Source organism: Anomaloglossus baeobatrachus, chromosome 4, assembly GCF_048569485.1.
Source record: "Anomaloglossus baeobatrachus isolate aAnoBae1 chromosome 4, aAnoBae1.hap1, whole genome shotgun sequence".
Lineage (NCBI taxonomy): Eukaryota > Metazoa > Chordata > Amphibia > Anura > Aromobatidae > Anomaloglossus > Anomaloglossus baeobatrachus.
Window position 1 is genome coordinate 590,332,929 of NC_134356.1, and position 19,919 is coordinate 590,352,847.

General features: G+C 46.4%; 1 protein-coding gene across 3 annotated transcripts in view; it reads right to left on the reverse strand.

The window, feature by feature from the left end:
• Window positions 1–19,919, reverse strand: part of LOC142304100 (tetraspanin-15-like) — a 262,757-nt gene that overhangs the window by 172,056 nt on the left and 70,782 nt on the right. For 2 of the 3 annotated variants that reach the window (XM_075346135.1, XM_075346134.1), the window contains exon 2: window positions 14,256–14,441. The exons of the other annotated variant lie outside the window; for it this stretch is intronic. In XM_075346135.1, the coding sequence (XP_075202250.1) occupies window positions 14,256–14,441 (186 nt within the window). The remainder of the gene's footprint in view (window positions 1–14,255; window positions 14,442–19,919) is intronic. 3 annotated transcript variants of the gene reach the window in all.

The following is a 19,919-nucleotide window of genomic DNA, read 5'->3' on the forward strand; positions in this document are numbered from 1 at the left end:
CAGGGTACGTGTCCCCCATTTTCTAGTAGTGCAGACCCTCCATTTGAGGAGAGTGGGTGCAAAGAATCTGCACCCACTCTCCCCGGGTCACAGCTGCACAGTGCCGAGCAGCAGCCGCCAGCGCAGCTCACACTGAACACAGGAAGCCGTCAGCTGCTCGGCACATGTGACCGGCGCGCACTGTGAAGGAGGGGGCCGCGGGGGATCAGCGCTGTGACAGGTACGGGGTTACCGGGGGACACCGGGGGGAATAGGGGGTGACCTGGCAGGGCCTGGAGAGCAGTTTTCTGTCGCATGTGTTATTGCACATGCGACAGAAACAGAGGAGTAGGGCGGCCGGTGCGCTGCTGTGCGCGCGGCCATGTTGGATTTTCGGGAGCGGGGTCGGGGGTCGGGGCAGGCACTTTGGCGACACCAGGGGCTTTCCTGAACTTTGCCAGGAAGTGAGGTCAACAGTAAACCTCTTGACCTCACTTCCAGGTAAATGCCTGCGTTCTGTATGCCGACAAAGCCCGCGGACCGCAACAAAAAAGCAGCTCACTGCGTTGTGGCTGCATTCTGACCCGCATCATTGATTTCAATGGGGGAGAGAACACAGCCACAACGCACAAAAGAAGTGACATGCTGCTTTTCTTTCCGCACCGATTTTTGGCATCCAAAACGCTGCGTTTAGAAACGCAGCGTGTGCACTGATTTTTCAGCTTTCTCATACACTTTGCTGGGAAAGCTGAACGCATGCAATTTGCCACTGAAACACTGCGGTTCTAAACGCAGCGTTTCCGCGGTAAAAAACGCAACGTGTGCACACAGCCTAAGGGTATGTGCGCAGTAGGCGTTTTTATGTGCGTTTTTGTCTCAAAAAACGCACCCACGGCTAAAAAACGCAACAAAAACGCATGCGTTTTTACCGCGATTTGGTGCGTTTTTTGCTGCGTTTTTGCTCTCTGCGTTTTTAATCAGTGCACAATGCCATTAAAGATTGTTGAAAAAAAGAAAAAAAAAAAGGTCTGATGTCATTTCCTTCTTCAAAATGTTCATTGTATGCAGGAGAGCAGACAGCTGCAGAACTAGTGTATGCAGGAGAGCAGACAGCAGCTGCAGAACTACAAGGCTCAGCATCCTCCATCCAGGACTGTATGCAGGAGTTTTTTGCCCAAAAAGAAAAAAAAAATGACATGGGCTTCGCCATATTTTTGTATGCTAGCCAGGTACAGCAGGCAGGTACAGGCTGCCCCCAATCCCCAGCTGCCTATTTGTACCCGGCTGGGAATCAAAAATATAGGGAAGCCCTTTTTTTTTTTTTATTTCGTGAATTTCAAGAAATAATTAAAAAAAAAAATGACATAGGCTTCGCCCAATTTTTGAGTCCAGCCAGGTACAACTAGGCAGCTGGGGATTGGAATCCGCAGTGCAGAGTGCCCAAACTTTCTGGGCAACCCCGCTGCGAATTGCAGTCCGCAGCCACCCCAGAAAATCGCGCTTTCATCGAAGCGCCATCTTCTGGCGCTGTATCCAACTCTTCCAGCTACCCTGGTGACTGTGGCTCGCTGGGTAATAATGGAGTTAGGGCTAGCTGTATATTATCAGCTGGCCCTAAGTCCGAAATTCATGGTGTCACGTCAATATTAGACATGGCCACCATGAATTTCTAGTAATGATAAAAAAAGAAAAAAACACAACACACAGAAAAATATTTTTATTAGAAATAAAACACAACACAATTAGTGACTCCATCTTTATTGAAATAAAGAACCCCCCTCCGCAGTAATCCTGGGTCAAGGGTCCCGCGCCGTCCAATCCGGATCCAATATCATCTGATCGATTTGCTGGAAGGCAAAGCGATCAGATGATGCGTCAGGTTAAAGGACGTGAATCACATCACACATCAGCTGATTGTATAAAAGCCGATTATACAATCAGATGATGCATCAGTGCAAAAAAAATAAATAAATAAATAAATAAATAAATACTCACGTCTGTGCTGATTACCGGCAGCTCCTGGAGCGATCGGATGAGAGTCTGATCCTGTCCCATCGCTGCAGGAGTTGCCGGTAATCAGCTGATGAAGTCCCCTGACGGCAGGATGAGCTCATAGCCGGCCGCGCGCGAAAAAGCTGGCGACACCGCGAGAATTACGATCAGCTGATGCGTCAGGTGACTGCATCAGGTGATCCACCGCCAGGTCCTGCAAGCTTCGTACGTGCCCCGGGGAGACTGCACACAGCCAGAGCGGCGGTACCGGGACAGGAGATGGGAGCGGGCATGGCACCGGGACCCTGCAGACAGGTGAGTATGACATTTTTTTTTTCTACTGTTCACTTTTGTTTTCGCCGCTGCCTCCACCTCCCGCCGAGACATGGCGCCGCACGGAGCTGACATGGCACCGGGCGGGTTGTGGACGCAGCGGTGATGGTACCGGGAGGATTCATGCTTCTGCGTTTACCAACAGAAGGAATCCTCTTCCTGTACACATCACTTTACTGCCCACCCCTTGCGTTTATAGCTGCGTTTTTAGTCATAGAAACGCAGCTATATGCGTTTTTCATTGCGTTGTTGAACATCTCATTGAACTCAATGGGTGAAAAACGCAGTGAAAAACGCAGAAATAATTGACATGCTGCATTTTTGTGGTCACCACAAAAACGCAGCTACAAAAAAACGCTGTGTGCGGACAGCACTTAAGAAAACCCATAGATATTGCTGGGGAAGCAATGTCACTGCGTTTTCAGCACAAAAACGCGGTAAAAAACGCCGCTAAAAACGCAGCAAAAACGCCTAGTGCGCACAAGGCCTAAGAGTGCATGACTCCCCACACTCATAGATTCCTGCTTTCCAGGAGGTGTGGTGCTTCTGATGATTCATAGTTCTGGTCACATTTGGTTGCCCTGCTGGCCTGAGCTGTGCACACTCTGATGTTGCAAGCAGAGCCACCTTCTCCTCAGCAGTGATCCAACCAGCGTCTTACAATAGCAAAGAGCTTGTAAGCAAAGAGCTTGAAAGCACTGCATTCCTTCCCTAGAAGTCCAGCCACCTCTGATAAACTGCAGTGGTGGTTGTTAACATAGACAAAGAGAGATAAACTATAAAGGCCGCTTTAAACGCAACATAGTTAACGAGATATCGCTGGGGTCACGGAATTCGTAACGCACATCCGGCCTCATTAGCGACATCGTTGCGTGTGACACCTACGAGCAATCGCTAACGATCCAAAAAACTACAAAAATCGTTGATTGTTGACACGTCGTTCTTTTCCCAAATATCGTTGCTCATTTTGGACGCAGGTTGTTGGTCGTTCCTGAGGCAGCACACATCGCTACATGTCACACCCCGGGAACGACGAACAACAGCGTTCCTGCGTCCTCCGGCAACGAGGTGGGAGTGATGTTAATGCGGCTGTTCTCCGCCCCTCCGCTTCTATTGGTGGCCTGCCGTGTGACGCCGCCCGAACCGCCCCCTTAAAAAAGAGGTTGTTCGCTGGCCACAGCGACGTCGTCAGGAAGGTATGTGCGTGTGACGCGTACTAGCGATATTGTTCACCACGGGCACTAATTTGCCCGTGACGCATGCACGACGGGGGCGGGTGCGATCGTTAGCGATGTCGCTGCGTGTAAAGCAGCCTTTAGACTAAAAGTCCATTCAATCTTGAGAATGGAGAGGGATTTTAATATTCAGTATATTGCAAATCTGCTTGTTTTAAGAAGATGAAACAATAGCTTTAATGAAAAGATTTAGCTTTATTAGATTTATAAGAGCCAAACCAGGAGCACAGCAAAATAGATGCAATATTTTTATATTCTGTTTATATGCTGCCTATGAGTCTTGGTTCTTCGAAGCAGACACAAATTTTGACAAGTTTCTGCGCGTGGACACAGGTAAAGCTGTCAATCACTCTATGTAGGCGGGGTCAGCGAGACTCACAGGCAGGGTCTTTGAGTCACAAAAAGCATTATAAATACATAATTTACATACATAAAATTACATAAAATTACTGAATCCAGCCCTAGAAAACTAAACTACATAATACTAATTTGCTATCACCCCCTCTATTATGTGCTGCTTTCTTATAGAAGAACAAACAATACAGTTTTGAACACTCAATCTTGACATGTCCAGAAGCAGAAAGAAATGGCCTAGGAAAGAAATTCCTTACATTTTTACATTTCTATTTATTTGCGTACATCAGGATATTTTATTTTCTTAAAACCACTACAGATGCCAAAACTGTAGTAGTATATTTGTACTACAATTTTCATATAGTTTTATAGACATTTGCCAAAAAGTGTATTGCAAATGTGACGCCCCTGGACTACAGTGTTTTTCCAAAAATAAGACACTGTCTTATATTTTTTTTTGCCCCCCAAAAAAGCACTAGGGCTTATTTTTGGAGGAGGTCTTATTCTTGGAGAAACACGGTTGGGGGTAAGTTTACCCCCCAAAAAAGCAGACCCCCCCCCACTTCCCAGGAGACTTATACTCACCAGACGAGGACGTCTGTGTGGTTCCAAGGTCCTCCTGTGATCTCCGGTCGGTGCTGCACGCCGTCCTACCCTGCTGCTAGCTGACACGCTGACACACACATAAGATCCCAGACACACACAGCAGATCACACACACAGATCACTCATACAGCAGATCACTCACACACACACACAGCAGATCACACACACACACACAGCAGATCACAGATATACACAGCAGATCGCAGGCACACACAGCAGATCACAGATACACACATCCGATCGCAGGCACACAGCCGATCACAGATACACACATCCGATCACAGGCACACACAGCCGATCACAGATACACACATCCGATCCCAGGCACACACAGCCGATCACAGATACACACATCCGATCCCAGGCACACACAGCCGATCACAGATACACACATCCGATCACAGGCACACACAGCCGAACGCAGACACACACAGCCGATCGCAGAAAAACACAGCCGATTGCAGACACACACAGCAGATCACACACACACACACACACACAAATCACACCCAGCACTTACGGCAGCAGGGAATGAGAGCAAGTCACGTGTCCGGCCGCAGGCCTGTTCGTTGCGCTCCACTGCACTGCCTCTCAGGATTCTCCCGGGGATAAGAGATCGGTGTCGCTGGATGAGGTGAGTGTGTATGCGATCCGATGTTTGTGTAATCCGATGTCTGCGTGTGATCCGATGTTTGTGTCGCTGGCGGGGAGGGCGCGCTGCGCTCACCACGCTTGGGTCCAGCGCTGCTGCTGCTGCTCGGTGGCTCGAGCGGTGGGCCGGATCCGGGGACTCGAGCGGCGCTCCTCGCCCGTGAGTGAAAGGGGTGGTTTGTTGGGGTTTGGGATGTCGGTTTGTGACGCCACCCACGGTGTGTGGTGAGGTTGGGGCACCAGCGCTGCTCTGTAGGGGGATCCCGGGAGCGATGGCAGGGAGCAGCTGAGATGTTTCTCTCCCCTCCGTGGGTAGGGGGATTTTGGTTGTCCCGGGGCCCGGAGTTGTTATTTGTTTGGTGCATTGCGGGGCCTGGACAGGTGCAGGGTCGCTGGGCAGCGCAGTGCCAGACGGCACAGTGGTACTTACTCAGCCAGTAACGCACACGGAGTCTCTGGTAAAACAAGCGGCTGGATGGACGAGTCCCACAGACGGCTGCGACGGTCACTCCCGGTAGGTTGGCGGTAACTGTCTCTCCCTGCACCGGTATTATGTTCTCGGCCCCCGATGGCTTCCCACCGGTAACCCGCTCCCCAGCGGTAGGTTGGCTAAGGGAGCCCTGTTTGCCCGCAGGCTCTGGCCCTGGGAGCTCTAGCTCTGGCGGTAGCTTTCTCTCCCTCACGGTTTGGACGGTTGCCTTCAGTCGGGTCTTTATTGCTGGGAAACCCCGGAGGTTCCCATCGCTGACGGATTTGACCGGTTTAACGGCGACTCCTAGCCTGGTCGGGGTCCGTAGGCCCTGCCGGATGGTGCTGGCTTCTCTTCGCTCCCCGATCCGGTACCGGCGGGCCACCGCCAGTCCCCGGTCCTTTCGGTTGTGTGTCAATCGGCCTCTCCTGCAGACGGTCACTACCGTCTGCCAACCTTGCTGTCAGGTGCCCGGGCCACGTACCCGGACACGGCCAGTCAGTTCCTCCACTACCACTTCCCCTGACTCTCTCTCTCCACTCGACTCCTTGTCACTCTCTCACTATCTGGCTCTGGCTTCCTTTTCCCGCCTCCAGGACTGTGAACTCCTTAGTGGGAGGAGCCAGCCGCCTGGCCCCGCCCCACCTGGTGTGGACATCAGCCCCTGGAGGGAGGCAACAAGGATTTGTGTCTGACCTTGATGTTCCTAACCGGGGTGTGGGGTGTGTTGTTGCAGTACCTGTGAGATCCTGGCTTGTCCAGGGCGCCACATTTGTGTGTGCGATCTGACTGTGTGTGCGATCCGATGTTTGTGTGTAAGATCTGGTGTGTGTGTGAGATCTGATTGTTTGTTTGTGTGTGTGTGAGAGCTGGTGTGTGCGGGTGTGTGATCACTGCAGGTCCTGCCGCTCAGTGTCGGGTGAGTGTGATTGCCAGGTGCCGCTGTGTATAATGAAGTGTCCTGCAGTATCTGTAACTTTTTTAGCTGCACGGACACTTCATTATTGATCCGTGACTAGGGCTTATTTTCGAGTGAGGGCTTATATTTAAGCCTTTCTCCGAAAATGCTGAAAATCCCTGCTAGGGCTTATTTTTGGGGGAGGTCTTATTTTTGGAAAAACACAATATCAGGTCGTCACAGTACAGTTCTGTACGCTTTTTCTCTTAAGCGCAGTATCAAAGTCCCTCATGGTTCTGGGTCCCCATCTTACAGTGTTGCCTACAACAGCAAATCAAATCCTAGATACACCCTGCACCACACCCACCAGACACACCAGTGGGCGGCTTGAGCGGAATAGGGCCGCCAACCTAGGGGTCAGGAAGAGGGGTGAGGAGTGTTGAGCAGTCAGTGAAGCAGAGTAGTTGGAGAGTGGAGTTGAGGAGGTTAGAAGTAGTAGCTCCCAGCAGAAGGTTACTAGGTTGCAGACGGTGGTCTGGACCTAGAGGAGTCAGACCCCCGGTCGCAGGGGATTGAGGCTAGGTGCCTGGGACCTGTCAGAGAGGACGGTCAGCAGCCTGGTCCTTCCTATCACCGGTCCGGGTCCGAAGGCACGGCGGGGTACACGGACCCTAGGTCAGGGAGAAGCTTCAGGCAACCCGACAATTAGCCTGCGGAGAACGGAGCCTTTATGAACTGTTACCAACAGCTCCAGAATCGGGGTACTAGCGCAACGGGATAGAGCCTTCCATCTAAGCGGCCTACGAAAATCCCGAGCGTGAGCCCTGAGAGCGAGCTGCCACACTTAGCCACAGTGGGGGGCGGGGCCCAGGAAGTTCCAGACTACTGGGCCACTACGTTAAAATTTACACTTTGTGCCAGGAGGCAGGTCACGGATCACCAGGCAGCACTGCAGGGGACGGGACCCGGACGAGCTCCCCTTGAGCGGCAGCAGCACCAGAGACTTGGTTTACCCGGTTGTCAGCATCTGTTTATTGACTGAGTGAGTAACTGAGTGATTTCCCCTTCACGGCACCTAATTGCACCATCCAGAGTCCCGGGGCCTACCCCCTACCCGTGGAGGGCAACGACACCTGGCTGCCCCCTTCCATCACCCCGGGTACTCCCATCGGCAACGGCGGTATCCTCAGTTACCGCACACCAAAGGTGGCGTCACGAACTATAACTCCCCTGTAAATATCCCTCTTTACATTAGAGTGAGGGCCCTAAGCCCCCGGGTCTGGAGACCCTTGAGCCACGAACTGACACCATCCCGGATCTGAGCGGTTCGATCCACTGCTGGGGCGGCACACAAACATGGGTACGGATTGAGTTTGCACAGAACATGATCTCAGATCACATTTCAGACCATTGTATAACATCAGTGTAAGTTTTTTTTAAAAGCAGTGAGTCCTCATAAAATGTATTTTAAGATTTTTTTTTTTTTATAACATTTTCCATGTTGCCATCTATAAATTTAAGACAGGAAAAAAAGGTAGCAAATTTTCAGTGTCCACTAAACCTAATAGTAGACTTCCTGTTCTGTACACCTTTGCAGCAGGTTCATTTTCATCACAGAGAGGTAACACCTATACATATAGTCAATAACACAGTACCTACTATTCACCATAAGTGATGTCACATCTCGCCCCATCCCACTTCTTTCAAAATGACTTTAGATTAGAGCATGGGCAGAAAATACTTGTATAAAAAGGCTTGTAAGTAGAGATGGGCGAACCCACAGATGTTCAGGTTTGGCCCGACTTAAAAGAAAAGAAAACGTCCGGTTCGGGACCGGTCTTGAATCTGAACATCTGTCAGAACGCCTAACCCCATATAAGTTTATGGGGACAAGAACATTCTGCTGTAAAATGGTGGTAGAAAGAGCTAGGGGGAGTAGAGCAGGAGCATTATACTTACCAAGTCTCCTGCTTACATGTATTTGAGTGTATAAATTTCAGCTTAAAATCTGCATCTCCTGGAAAAAAAATGCAATTAAGGTGCGGTTCTCTTCCAAGAGATGCAGATTTGGTGCTGGAGTTTAGGTACCAAATTACTGCACCAAAACTGAACTCCTGGGACAAAACCGTATCAAAACTGCATTCCATTTTGATGCGTTTTTTTGCCAGGAGAATGCAGAATTGGTGCATAAATATGGTATATAAATTCCAGCACCAAATCTGGAACTCTTTGCAAAAAAAATGCGGTTTTCTGCCAGGAGATGCAAGTCTCATTAAACTCAATGAGTTCAGCAGATTTGAGTTTACCTGCGGTCACAGGCTGGATGTCGTGGGAACCTCCAGCTGTGCTCACTGATAAACTCAGTGACGTCACTGCTCACAGCTGCAGCTAAGTCAGTGCCACCCTGAAGCCGCAGCGGGCGGTCATGTTTCCTAATGTGCCCGCTCACTCCAACTTCATTAAGTAATAATAAATGCAGGCGAATAATGAGTATAAACGCACACAAGGGTAGATTAGATGAAAAAATTACATTTTATTGTTAATATAAAAACAGACAAAAAATGGAAATGGATCCAAATAGTCAAAGAGACAACTAGAAAAAAGACAAAACGGCCTATTCCTGCCAAGTTACACAGTAAGTTACAAAAATAAAAGAATACAGCATGGCAAATAACCACACCACCGAGAGGAGTAAGTGCAACAAAGAGAAGTCTGAAATCATGTCAACTTAAGTCCTGAAAAACATAAAAGTGTCAAAGAACAGACAGACAAAGGGCAAAGTGCCCAGGGAAACAACGGTAACACTTGAATCGGGGGTGAAAAAAAATATTACAGCTTCATCAGAGGAGGCAAAGGATCTTGATCAAGATCCTTTGCCTTCTCTGATGAAGCTGCAATATTTCCTATATGCGAAACGTACGTTAGGTCTCTTCTTTTTCACCTCCTGCCTTTTTCACCACCGATTGAAGTAAGTGTTATCATTGTTTTCCTGGGCACTTTGCCCTTTGTGTGTTTCATGGTCGACATTATGCCCCTGTTTACATGCAGGAAACTGTTCTATGACTATGTTTTTCAGGGCTTTAGTTGACATGATTTCAGACTTCTTTCTGTTGCACTTACTCCTCTCGGTGGTGTGGTTATTTGCCATGCTGTACTCTTTTATTTTTGTAATTTACTGTGTAACTTGGCAGGAATAGGTCTTTTTGTCTTTTTTCTACTTGTCTCTTTGACTATTTGGATCCATTTCCATTTTTTGTCTGTTTTTGTCTTTTTATATTAATAATAAAATGTTGTAATTTTTCATCTACTCTACACTTGTGTGCATTTATACTCCTTTTTATCCTGCATGAATTAGTCCTCGGAGTCTTTTCCGCCTCTATATGTCCTGATTTAATTCTTGTGTATATGGCCTTAATCCTGTTGAGCCCTGTTTCTATGGAATTTTGTTTTGTTAACTTCATTATGTAGCAGAGACGGGATCATCGTGGGACCTCGTGTAGATTACTTCAGACCTAGGTGTTTAGGGGGGGTAATATATTGGAGAAAGAGGGTGGGGTATTTTTGTGTTTTATTTCAAATAAAGGATTTTTCCGCTATTTGTATTTATTTCTTTTCACTTACAGTATCAGTACTGTGCGGGTCTCGTAGATTAATCCAGGGCTTAGTGACAGCTATGATTAACCCCTTATATTACCCTGATTGCCACCGCGTGAGGGCAGTCGAGATGAGCCAGATGAAGCACCGGAATTGTTGCATTTAATAGATGTGACAATTTTGGGGCAGTTACGGGCTGATATTTTTAGCTATTTTAACCATAAGCCTTCTCAGCCTCAGAAAACGAGCTCCCAGCTGTCAGCATTATGGCTGGGTATCAAAAATGGGGGGTCCGCACACCATTGTTTAAAAAATTATTTATTTAAATAATTACAAAAAGCCGCATAGGGCCCCTCTTATTTTGATACACAGCCAAGATAAGTGAATGGGGGGGGGTGCACCACTTGTAAGTGGGATCTCCTAGGTACAAGAACGCATGTGGAATTGGAGAAAAAGGCGTACCTAATTTATGGGATTCACCACGCAAATTGTCAAAAACCATCTTTTATTTTATTAATAAGCTTTGAAATCCAAATCCACAGATGAAATTAAATGCAAAAAACGCAAAAAATACAAAAAAAACAACAAATGACATGAAATGACGACCTCTATCCCTTGTCATGCCTTGGATTCCTCAGGTCTGACCCCCCCCCTCTTTTCCCCACAGAGGTCAGCCGTGCCTGCCCCTTTGGTTGGTATTATTTGGGCAGTGGGGGTTCTTCAACAGGTTGTCTAACAGGATTTCTGTACCCCCAGCCTTTCTTGCTTATCTTCCCAGCCAGCCCTGGCAGTGTTAGTTGCACCAGCTCCTAGCACCGATGCTTTTTGGTTCTGGGGTTTTATTTCTCTTATGAGATGGGGTTCTATGCTCATTCTGCAAGTAAACTAGCCTCCCATTCCATTCCAGAGCATCAGCTGCATCCCATGCCCTAAGGTTTGGTTTTTTATTCCCTTAGCTGTGGGTGTATTTCTTACATATGTATTGGCTTGACCTTTAGGGTTATTTCGGACTTGTGTATGAGATCTTCCTTGTATATGGACTTGTCATTTTCCACCTTCAATATATGTGTGGGTTACTTTGCTTATACCAACATAATTGGTTTTTAAATGTTTTTAGAGTTTGTCATTTCATGTCATTTGTTGTTTTTTTTGTACTTTTGCATATTTTTTGTGTTTTTTTTTGTATTTTTTGCATTTAATTTCATATGTGGTTTTCATTGTTATTAATAAAATAAAACATGCTTTTTGACACAATTTGCATGGTGATCCCGTAAATTAGGTACGCCTTTTTTTCCAATTCCACAGCCAAGATAAGCACACAGCTGGGGGCTGCAGCCTGTAGCCGTATGATTTATCTGCACTGGGTATCACAATATGGGGGAACCCTATGCCATTTTTTAAATTGATTTATTTTTACACAACTATAGGGACGCAGACTGCATGTGTGATTCCAACCAATCACAGTCGTTGTCATATAGGGTTGGGACGTGATCTGACTGCAACCAATTACAAACGCCGAGGCTGACAATGGGAGGGGGAAGCAGTGAATATGTATGAGAGATAATGAGTGGACCCGGAAGTAGTGTTACCACCGTGGGGTAGGTCGGTAAGTATAATGCTCTTGCTTTATTCCTTATTTTCTTCTTTTTTTTTTTTAAATTTCTAACATTATCCGAGTGGTCGAACCCGAACAGTAATATGGACTTCTCCGAGAAGTCCATGTTCGGGGTCTGTTCCCAGACTCAGAACTTTACAGTTTGGGTTCACCCATCACTATTTATAAGGTGTAAAGGCTACTTTACACACTGCGATATCAGTCCCGATATCGCTAGTGTGGGTACCCGCCCCCATCTGTTGCGCGACACGGGCATATCGCTGCCCGTGCCGCACAACATCGCCCAGAGCCGTCACACATACTTACCTGTCCGGCGACGTCGCTGTGACCGGCGAACCGCCTCCTTTCTAAGGGGGCGGTCCGTGCGGCGTCACAGCGACGTCACTGAAACGTCACTGAACCGCCGCCCAATAGCAGCGGAGGGGCGGAGATGAGCGGGACGTAACATCCCGCCCACCTCCTTCCTTCCGCATAGCGGCCGGGAGGCAGGTAAGGGGAGCTTCCTCGTTCCTGCGGCGTCACACGCAGCGATGTGTGCTGCCGCAGGAACGAGGAACAACCTCGTTACTGCTGCAGTAACGAGATTTGAGAATGGACCCCCATGTCGCCGATTAGCAATTTTGCACGTTTTTGCAACGATGCAAAATCGCTTATCGATGTCACACGCAACGGCATCGCTAATGCGGCCGGATGTGCGTCACGAATTCCGTGACCCCCAACGACTCCGCATTAGCGATGTCGTAGCGTGTAAAGCCCGCTTAAGTCAGTCTATGCCTGCTAATATCCATGTGAAGAAGAGAAAGTAGGAGTCCAATATTAGACTTTGTGGTCAGTATAAAAATTGCAAGATTTTAGTTTTTTATATTGACTGGATGTGAAAAAAAGTAAATACATTTTTTCATACTTTTGTCCACCATATAAAGTTATGAAGATTTGCAAATCACTTTTTTAGGAGAAATGTAAGTGCCTTCCAAACGCCAGTCTATTTATCTGCCTGTAGCTGCACGGATATTAGAACACACTCATTTGGAGTACAGGTGATGGCAGTGATCGATCAGCACTTCCCTCCTCTGAGTTTCTGCTTATCAGAACAATCTGCCACAACAGGCTTATCCCCAGAGTTGAGACACTGATGCTGACCCTTTCACTGCCATAATTTGTACAACAAATGAGTGTGTTTTCATATCAAAGCAGCTGTACTCCAAATACATATATAGCTATCAATGTAGTTAAAGGCAGCCATGTGGACTGGGGGGAAAAAGCAGGAATTTGAAAGCCACTTACATTAAAATTGTATGTATTTATTTCTTTTACAGGAATGAAGGCACATCTAATAAAGTGATTTGCAAAATGCCATAACCTTCCAAGCTGGAAAAAAAAATATTTATTTAAAAAAAAGGAAAAAAAAAGTTTTGTTAGGCTATGTGCCCACGGGACTCTGTACCCGTGTATTTTGCCACGGAAAACCTGTGGATTTATCTGGATTTTCTAGATAAATCTGCAGGTTTTAGCAAGTACAGACACTCCCCATGTTACCCTATGGGACATAGGGAGTGTCTGTGTCCATGCTGCGGTATGTGCGGTTGCGGATGTCCCGCAGCCGCACGTAACTACATGTCAATTATTCCTGCGGAAATACCTGCGGATGTCCCGCTTCTCCACTATGGAGATAAAGGCCGGGACCTCCACAGGTAAGTCACACGAATGTCTGCAGGTTTACCGCAGCTATCCATTGCTGTGGGATTCCAGTGAAATAGCTGCGGATTCTGGGTAGCAGCTGCGGGAAACCTGCGGACGTACCTGCGGATATATCCATGGGTACATAGTCCCATGGGCACATAGCCTAATGCGGGCGTCACATGAGACAATCTATCGTGCGATTGCACGAGCGATCGCACCCGCTCCCGTCGTTTGTGTGTCATGGGCAATTAGTTGCCCGTGGCGCACAAAGTCATTAAACTCCCGTCACACGCACTTACCTTCTAAACGACCTCGCTGTGGGCGGCGAACATCCACTTCCTGAAGGGTGTGAGACGTTCGGCGTCACAGCGACGTCACACAGTGGCCGGCCAATAGAAACGGAGGGGCGGAGATGAGCGGGACGTAAACATCCCGCCCACCTCCTTCCTTCCGCATAGCCGGTGGGACGCAGGTAAGATGTGTTCATCGTTCCCGGGGTGTCACACGGAGCGATGTGTGCTGCCCCGGGTACGATGAACAACCGGCGCAGAGAAGAAGAAACGACTTTATGAAAATGAGCGACATGTCAACGAGCAATGATAAGGTGAGTATTTTTGCTTGTTCACCATCGCTCGTAGCTGTCACACGCTATATCAAACGATGCCGGATGTGCGTCACTTACGACGTGACCCCGACGACATATCGCACGATATATCGTACCGTGTGACACCCGCATAAGTCTTTAACTTAAAAATGTGATTTGCACAATAGGACATATTCTGTTAACGCATCCTCTTAAATGAACATGAAAAATTAAGGAACAAAAAATATTTACAGTCTGTTTACTTACGATTTTCAGAAGCAGCAAGTTGTCTCTTAAGGAGCCGACCATGCCAATAAAGGAGACTACGAACATGAGCATGCCCAAAAGAAGCAGGATGATTGCAGGTGCCAGAAATATCCCTTCCAAAGTCTGATGTTTCCGTCTTTCACTCTCGGCGTAGATTCCAATGCACAGGATCAAGAGGCCGATTAGCTAGAGGAAAACGGGGGACCTAATTAGGTTCTGTTGGGCTGAAAATATTTAATATAGAGATCAAGTAATCATTAACTGATTTATTTATGCAGTTATCCTTCCATAATGATACATGAATAAGTTTCCAAAAGTCCTACCCCATGAGAAATGAACGTGACTGATGAGGACATGTGTAGGTATCATTAGGATTTAGACACCACAGAATACAGAGTTCATAGGGAGTGCAACAAGTGCAACAGAAGATGGAATTTACCTAGTTCTGCTGCCGAACGGGCTATCAAAAAACTATTATCTATATTTTTTAATTAATTTTATTTCCTGTCATGGCAGTTTCCACAAATACTTTCAAATCCACGACATAATAAAAAAAAAGACCAGTGACCTCCCAATTTCAATTTATTAAACTGACGAATGACACAATCTAAACTTCTAAGAAAAGAGAGTCCCAGATGGCTACTTAATAAGGTATACCAATATATACTTGGCATGTCGGGAGACGTCTCAGGCCATATTTATAGCTGTACAAAATGTAAGAAATAAGCTTAAAAAGATTGTCCTAACAACAAAGTTCATTTTAATCAATAGATCTTGAAATAATAAGAATTTCCACAATTGGATATGTTAAAAAAAATGTTCCTGTGCTGAGATAAGCTTATATAATAATAATCTCTGTGTCTCTGTGTGTCTCTTTTTGTGTGAGTGTCTTTTTCGGTGTGTGTGTGTGTCTCTTTCTGTGTCTCTTTCTGTGTGTGTCTCTTTCTGTGTTTGTGCCTCTTTCTGTGTGTGTGGATCTCAGTGTGTCTTATTTACTTTAATGGAAGCAGCTTTTTGGCAAATAACTGTAAAGCGCGGGGCTAAATGTTCCCCACAAAAAATTGGCTATGACGTTCCCCAAGTCAAATGAGGTGGCTGTGCAAAATTTTGTGATTGTAATTGCGACGGTACGGATTCCTTTAGCGGACAAACACATACACTTAGCTTTATACAGTGCCTACAAGTAGTATTCAACCCCCTGCAGATTTAGCAGGTTTACACATTCGGAATTAACTTGGCATTGTGACATTTGGACTGTAGATCAGCCTGGAAGTGTGAAATGCACTGCAGCAAAAAATATTTTTTTATTTTTTTTTAAAAATTGTGAAAGGTTTATTCAGAGGGTCATTTATTATTCAACCCCTCAAACCACCAGAATTCTGTTTGATTCCCCTAAAGTATTAAGAAGTATTTCAGGCACAAAGAACAATGAGCTTCACATGTTTGGATTAATTATCTCTTTTTCCAGCCTTTTCTGACTAATTAAGACCCTCCCCAAGCTTGTGAACAGCACTCATACTTTGTCAACATGGGAAAGACAAAGGAGCATTCCAAGGCCATCAGAGACAAGATCGTGGAGGGTCACAAGGCTGGCAAGGGGTACAAAACCCTTTCCAAGGAGTTGGGCCTACCTGTCTCCACTGTTGGGAGCATCATCCGGAAGTGGAAGGCTTATGGAACTACTGTTAGCCTTCCACGGCCTGGACAGCCTTTGAAAGTTTCCACCCGTGCCGAGGCCAGGCTTGTCTGAAGAGTCAAGGCTAACCCAAGGACAACAAGGAAGGAGCTCCGGGAAGATCTCATGGCAGTGGGGACATTGGTTTCAGTCAATACCATAAGTAACGTACTCCACCGCAATGGTCTCCGTTCCAGACGAGCCCGTAAGGTACCTTTACTTTCAAAGCGTCATGTCAAGGCTCGTCTACAGTTTGCTCATGATCACTTGGAGGACTCTGAGACAGACTGGTTCAAGGTTCTCTGGTCTGATGAGACCAAGATCGAGATCTTTGGTGCCAACCACACACGTGACGTTTGGAGACTGGATGGCACTGCATACGACCCCAAGAATACCATCCCTACAGTCAAGCATGGTGGTGGCAGCATCATGCTCTGGGGCTGTTTCTCAGCCAAGGGGCCTGGCCATCTGGTCCGCATCCATGGGAAGATGGATAGCACGACCTACCTGGAGATTTTGGCCAAGAACCTCCGCTCCTCCATCAAGGATCTTAAGATGGGTCGTCATTTCATCTTCCAACAAGACAACGACCCAAAGCACACAGCCAAGAAAACCAAGGCCTGGTTCAAGAGGGAAAAAATCAAGGTGTTGCAGTGGCCTAGTCAGTCTCCTGACCTTAACCCAATATAAAACTTGTGGAAGGAGCTCAAGATTAAAGTCCACATGAGACACCCAAAGAACCTAGATAACTTGGAGAAGATCTGCATGGAGGAGTGGGCCAAGATAACTCCAGAGACCTGTGCTGGCGTGATCAGGTCTTATAAAAGACGATTATTAGCTGTAATTGCAAACAAGGGTTATTCCACAAAATATTAAACCTAGGGATTGAATAATAATTGACCCACACTTTTATGTTGAAAATTTATTAAAATTTAACTGAGCAACATAACTTGTTGGTTTGTAAGATTTATGCATCTGTTAATAAATCCTGCTCTTGTTTGAAATTTGCAGGCTCTAACTTATTTGCATCTTATCAAACCTGCTAAATCTGCAGGGGGTTGAATACTACTTGTAGGCACTGTATATACACACTACAGTTCAAAAGTTTAGGGTCACTTAGGTATTTCCTTATTTTTGAAAGAAAAGCACTTTTCAATGAAGCTAATATTAAATTAAACAGAAATACACTCTAGACATTGTTAAATAGCAAATGGCGCTATAATAATAAATAATAATAATAATGTGGTAAATAACTATTCTAGCTGCAAACGTCTGGTTTTTAATGCCATATCTACATAGGTGTATAGAGGCCCATTTCCAACAACCACCTCTCCAGTGTTCTAATGGTACATTGTGTTTGCTAACTGTGTTAGAAGGCTAATGGATGTTTAGAAATCCCTTGAAAACCCTTGTGCAAGTATGTTAGTACAGGTGAAAACAGTGTTGCTGATTAGAGAAGCTATAAAACTGACCTTCCTTTGAGCTAGTTGAGAATCTGGAGCATTACATTTGTTGGTTCCATTAAACTCTCAAAATAGCCAGAAAAAGAACTTTCATGTGAAACTCAACAGTCTATTCTTGTTCTTAGAAATGAAGGATATTCCATACGACAAATTGCCAAGAAACTGAAGATTTCCTACAACGGTGTGTACTACTCCCTTCAGAGGAGAGCACACACAGGCTCTAACCAGAGTAGAAAGAGAAGTGGAAGGCCCCGCTGCACAACTGAGCAACAAGACAAGTACATTAGAGTCTCTAGTTTGTGAAATCGACGCCTCACAGGTCCTCAACTGGCAGCTTCATTAAATAGTACCCACAAAATGCCAGTGTCAACGTCTAAAGCGACTCCGGGATGCTGGCCTTCAGGGCAGAGAGGTAAAGTAAAAGCCATTTCTTAGACTGGCTAATAAAAGGAAAAGATTAAAATGGGCAAACGAACAGACATTGGACAGCGGAAGAGTGGAAAAAAGCGTTATGGACAGACGATCGAAGTTTGAGGTGTTTGGATCACACAGAAGAACATTTGTGAGAAGCAGAACTACTGAAAAGATGATGGAAGAGTGCCTGACGCCATCTGTCAAGTATGGTGGAGGTAATGTGATGGTCTGGGGTTGCTTTGCTGCTGGTAAAGTGGGAGATTTGTACAACATAAAAGGGATTTTGAATAAGGAAGGCTAACACTCCATTTTGCAATGCCATGCCATACCCTGTGGACAGCACTTAATTGGAGCCAATTTCATCCTACAACAAAACAATGACCCAAAGCATACCTCCAAATTATACATGAACTATTTAGGGAAGAAGCCGGCAGCTGGTATTCTATCTGTAATGGAGTGGCCAGCCCAGTCACCAGATCTCAACCCTATTGAGCTGTTGTGGGAGCAGCTTGACTGTATGGTACGCAAAGAGTGCCCATCAAGCCAGTCCAACTTGTGGGAGGGGCTTCTGAAAGCATGGGGTGAAATATCTCCAGATTACCTCAGCAAATTAACAGCTAGAATGCCAAAGGTCTGCAAAGCTGGAATTGCTGCAAAGGAGCATTGTGTGCCGAAAGCAAAGTGTGAAGGAGAAAATGATTATTTCAAGTAAAAATCATCATTTCTAATCTAGTCAATGTCTGGACTATATTTTCTATTCATTATGCAACTCATTTGATAAATAAAAGTATGATTTGTCATGGGAAAGACAAAATTGTCTGGGTGACCCCAAACGTTTTGAACTGTAGTGTATATAATATATATATATATATATATATATATATATATATATATATATATACACATATATATATACATATATACATATATATATATATATATATATATATACATACCGTGTTTCCCCGAAAATAGGACCTCCCCCGGAAATAAGACCTCCCAGGAGTTTTCAGGGAAGCTTTAATATAAGACATCCCCTGAAAATAAGACCTAGCCGCGGTCAATAATGAAGTGTCATGCAGCGGTGAAAGAGTTAAGAACACTGCAGGAGACTGGCACCGCCAGAAGAGAGAAGACAGAAGAAAGAAGATCCCCGATCATACTCACCAGATGCCGACCGGGAGCAGGTGAGCGCATCAAGGTCCTGCGGTGGAACACACACACACACACACACACACACATCAGATCACACACACAGTACAGATCGCATCCACACACTCACAACATCCGGCGATATCGCTTGCTTCTCGGCAGCGATTCTGTGCGTGCAGTGACCTTCCAGGACCTGCCGGAGGATCACATGGCCGGAATAATGTGGTATTAGTGATGGGCAGTCCGGCTCTTTTTAGTGATCCGGTTCCTATGGTTCCGTTCACCAAAAAGAGCCGGATCTTTCAGATCGTTCTCGGCTCCTTATTAAATTTGTGTTCACCCCAGGTGAACACATATTTAAGATTATAGAAACGCCGCCAAAGCCCCGCCCACCTGCGGCTAAGCCCCGCCCACTTACAAGTGGCCAATTCGATTGCTGAGTAGGCGGAGTTTAGCCGCAGGTGAGCGGGGTTTTGACTGCCAAAAGAGTCGTTTAGTGATTTCAGTGGCTCACACTGGTGATCCGGCTTCTGTCGTTCACAGCAGGGAGCCGGATCTTTGTGTCGGATCGTTCGCGACCGACACATCACTATGTGGTATGTCCTGATGTTGTGAGTGTGTGCGCGCGTATGTGCGATATTGTGTGTGTGTGAGTGTGTGTGTGTGAATGTAAGCGATCGGATCTACGAGTGTCGGCAGAAGGCAGTTGTTGAGCACGGCGTAAAGCACAGCTGCTGGGACCGCCCACCGGAGGGCACAGGGAGAAGTGTGTGTTTGTGTGTGTGTGATATCTGATGTCAGCCAAACACAGGAGAGCACAGCTGCAGGGAGATCACAGGGAGAAGTGGTGTGTGTGTGTGTGTGTGTGTGTGTGTGTGTGTGTGATCTGATGTCGGCCAGACGCAGGAGAGGCATGCAGTATACCTGCTGGGAGATCCCAGGGGGATCTGGGAGCCATAC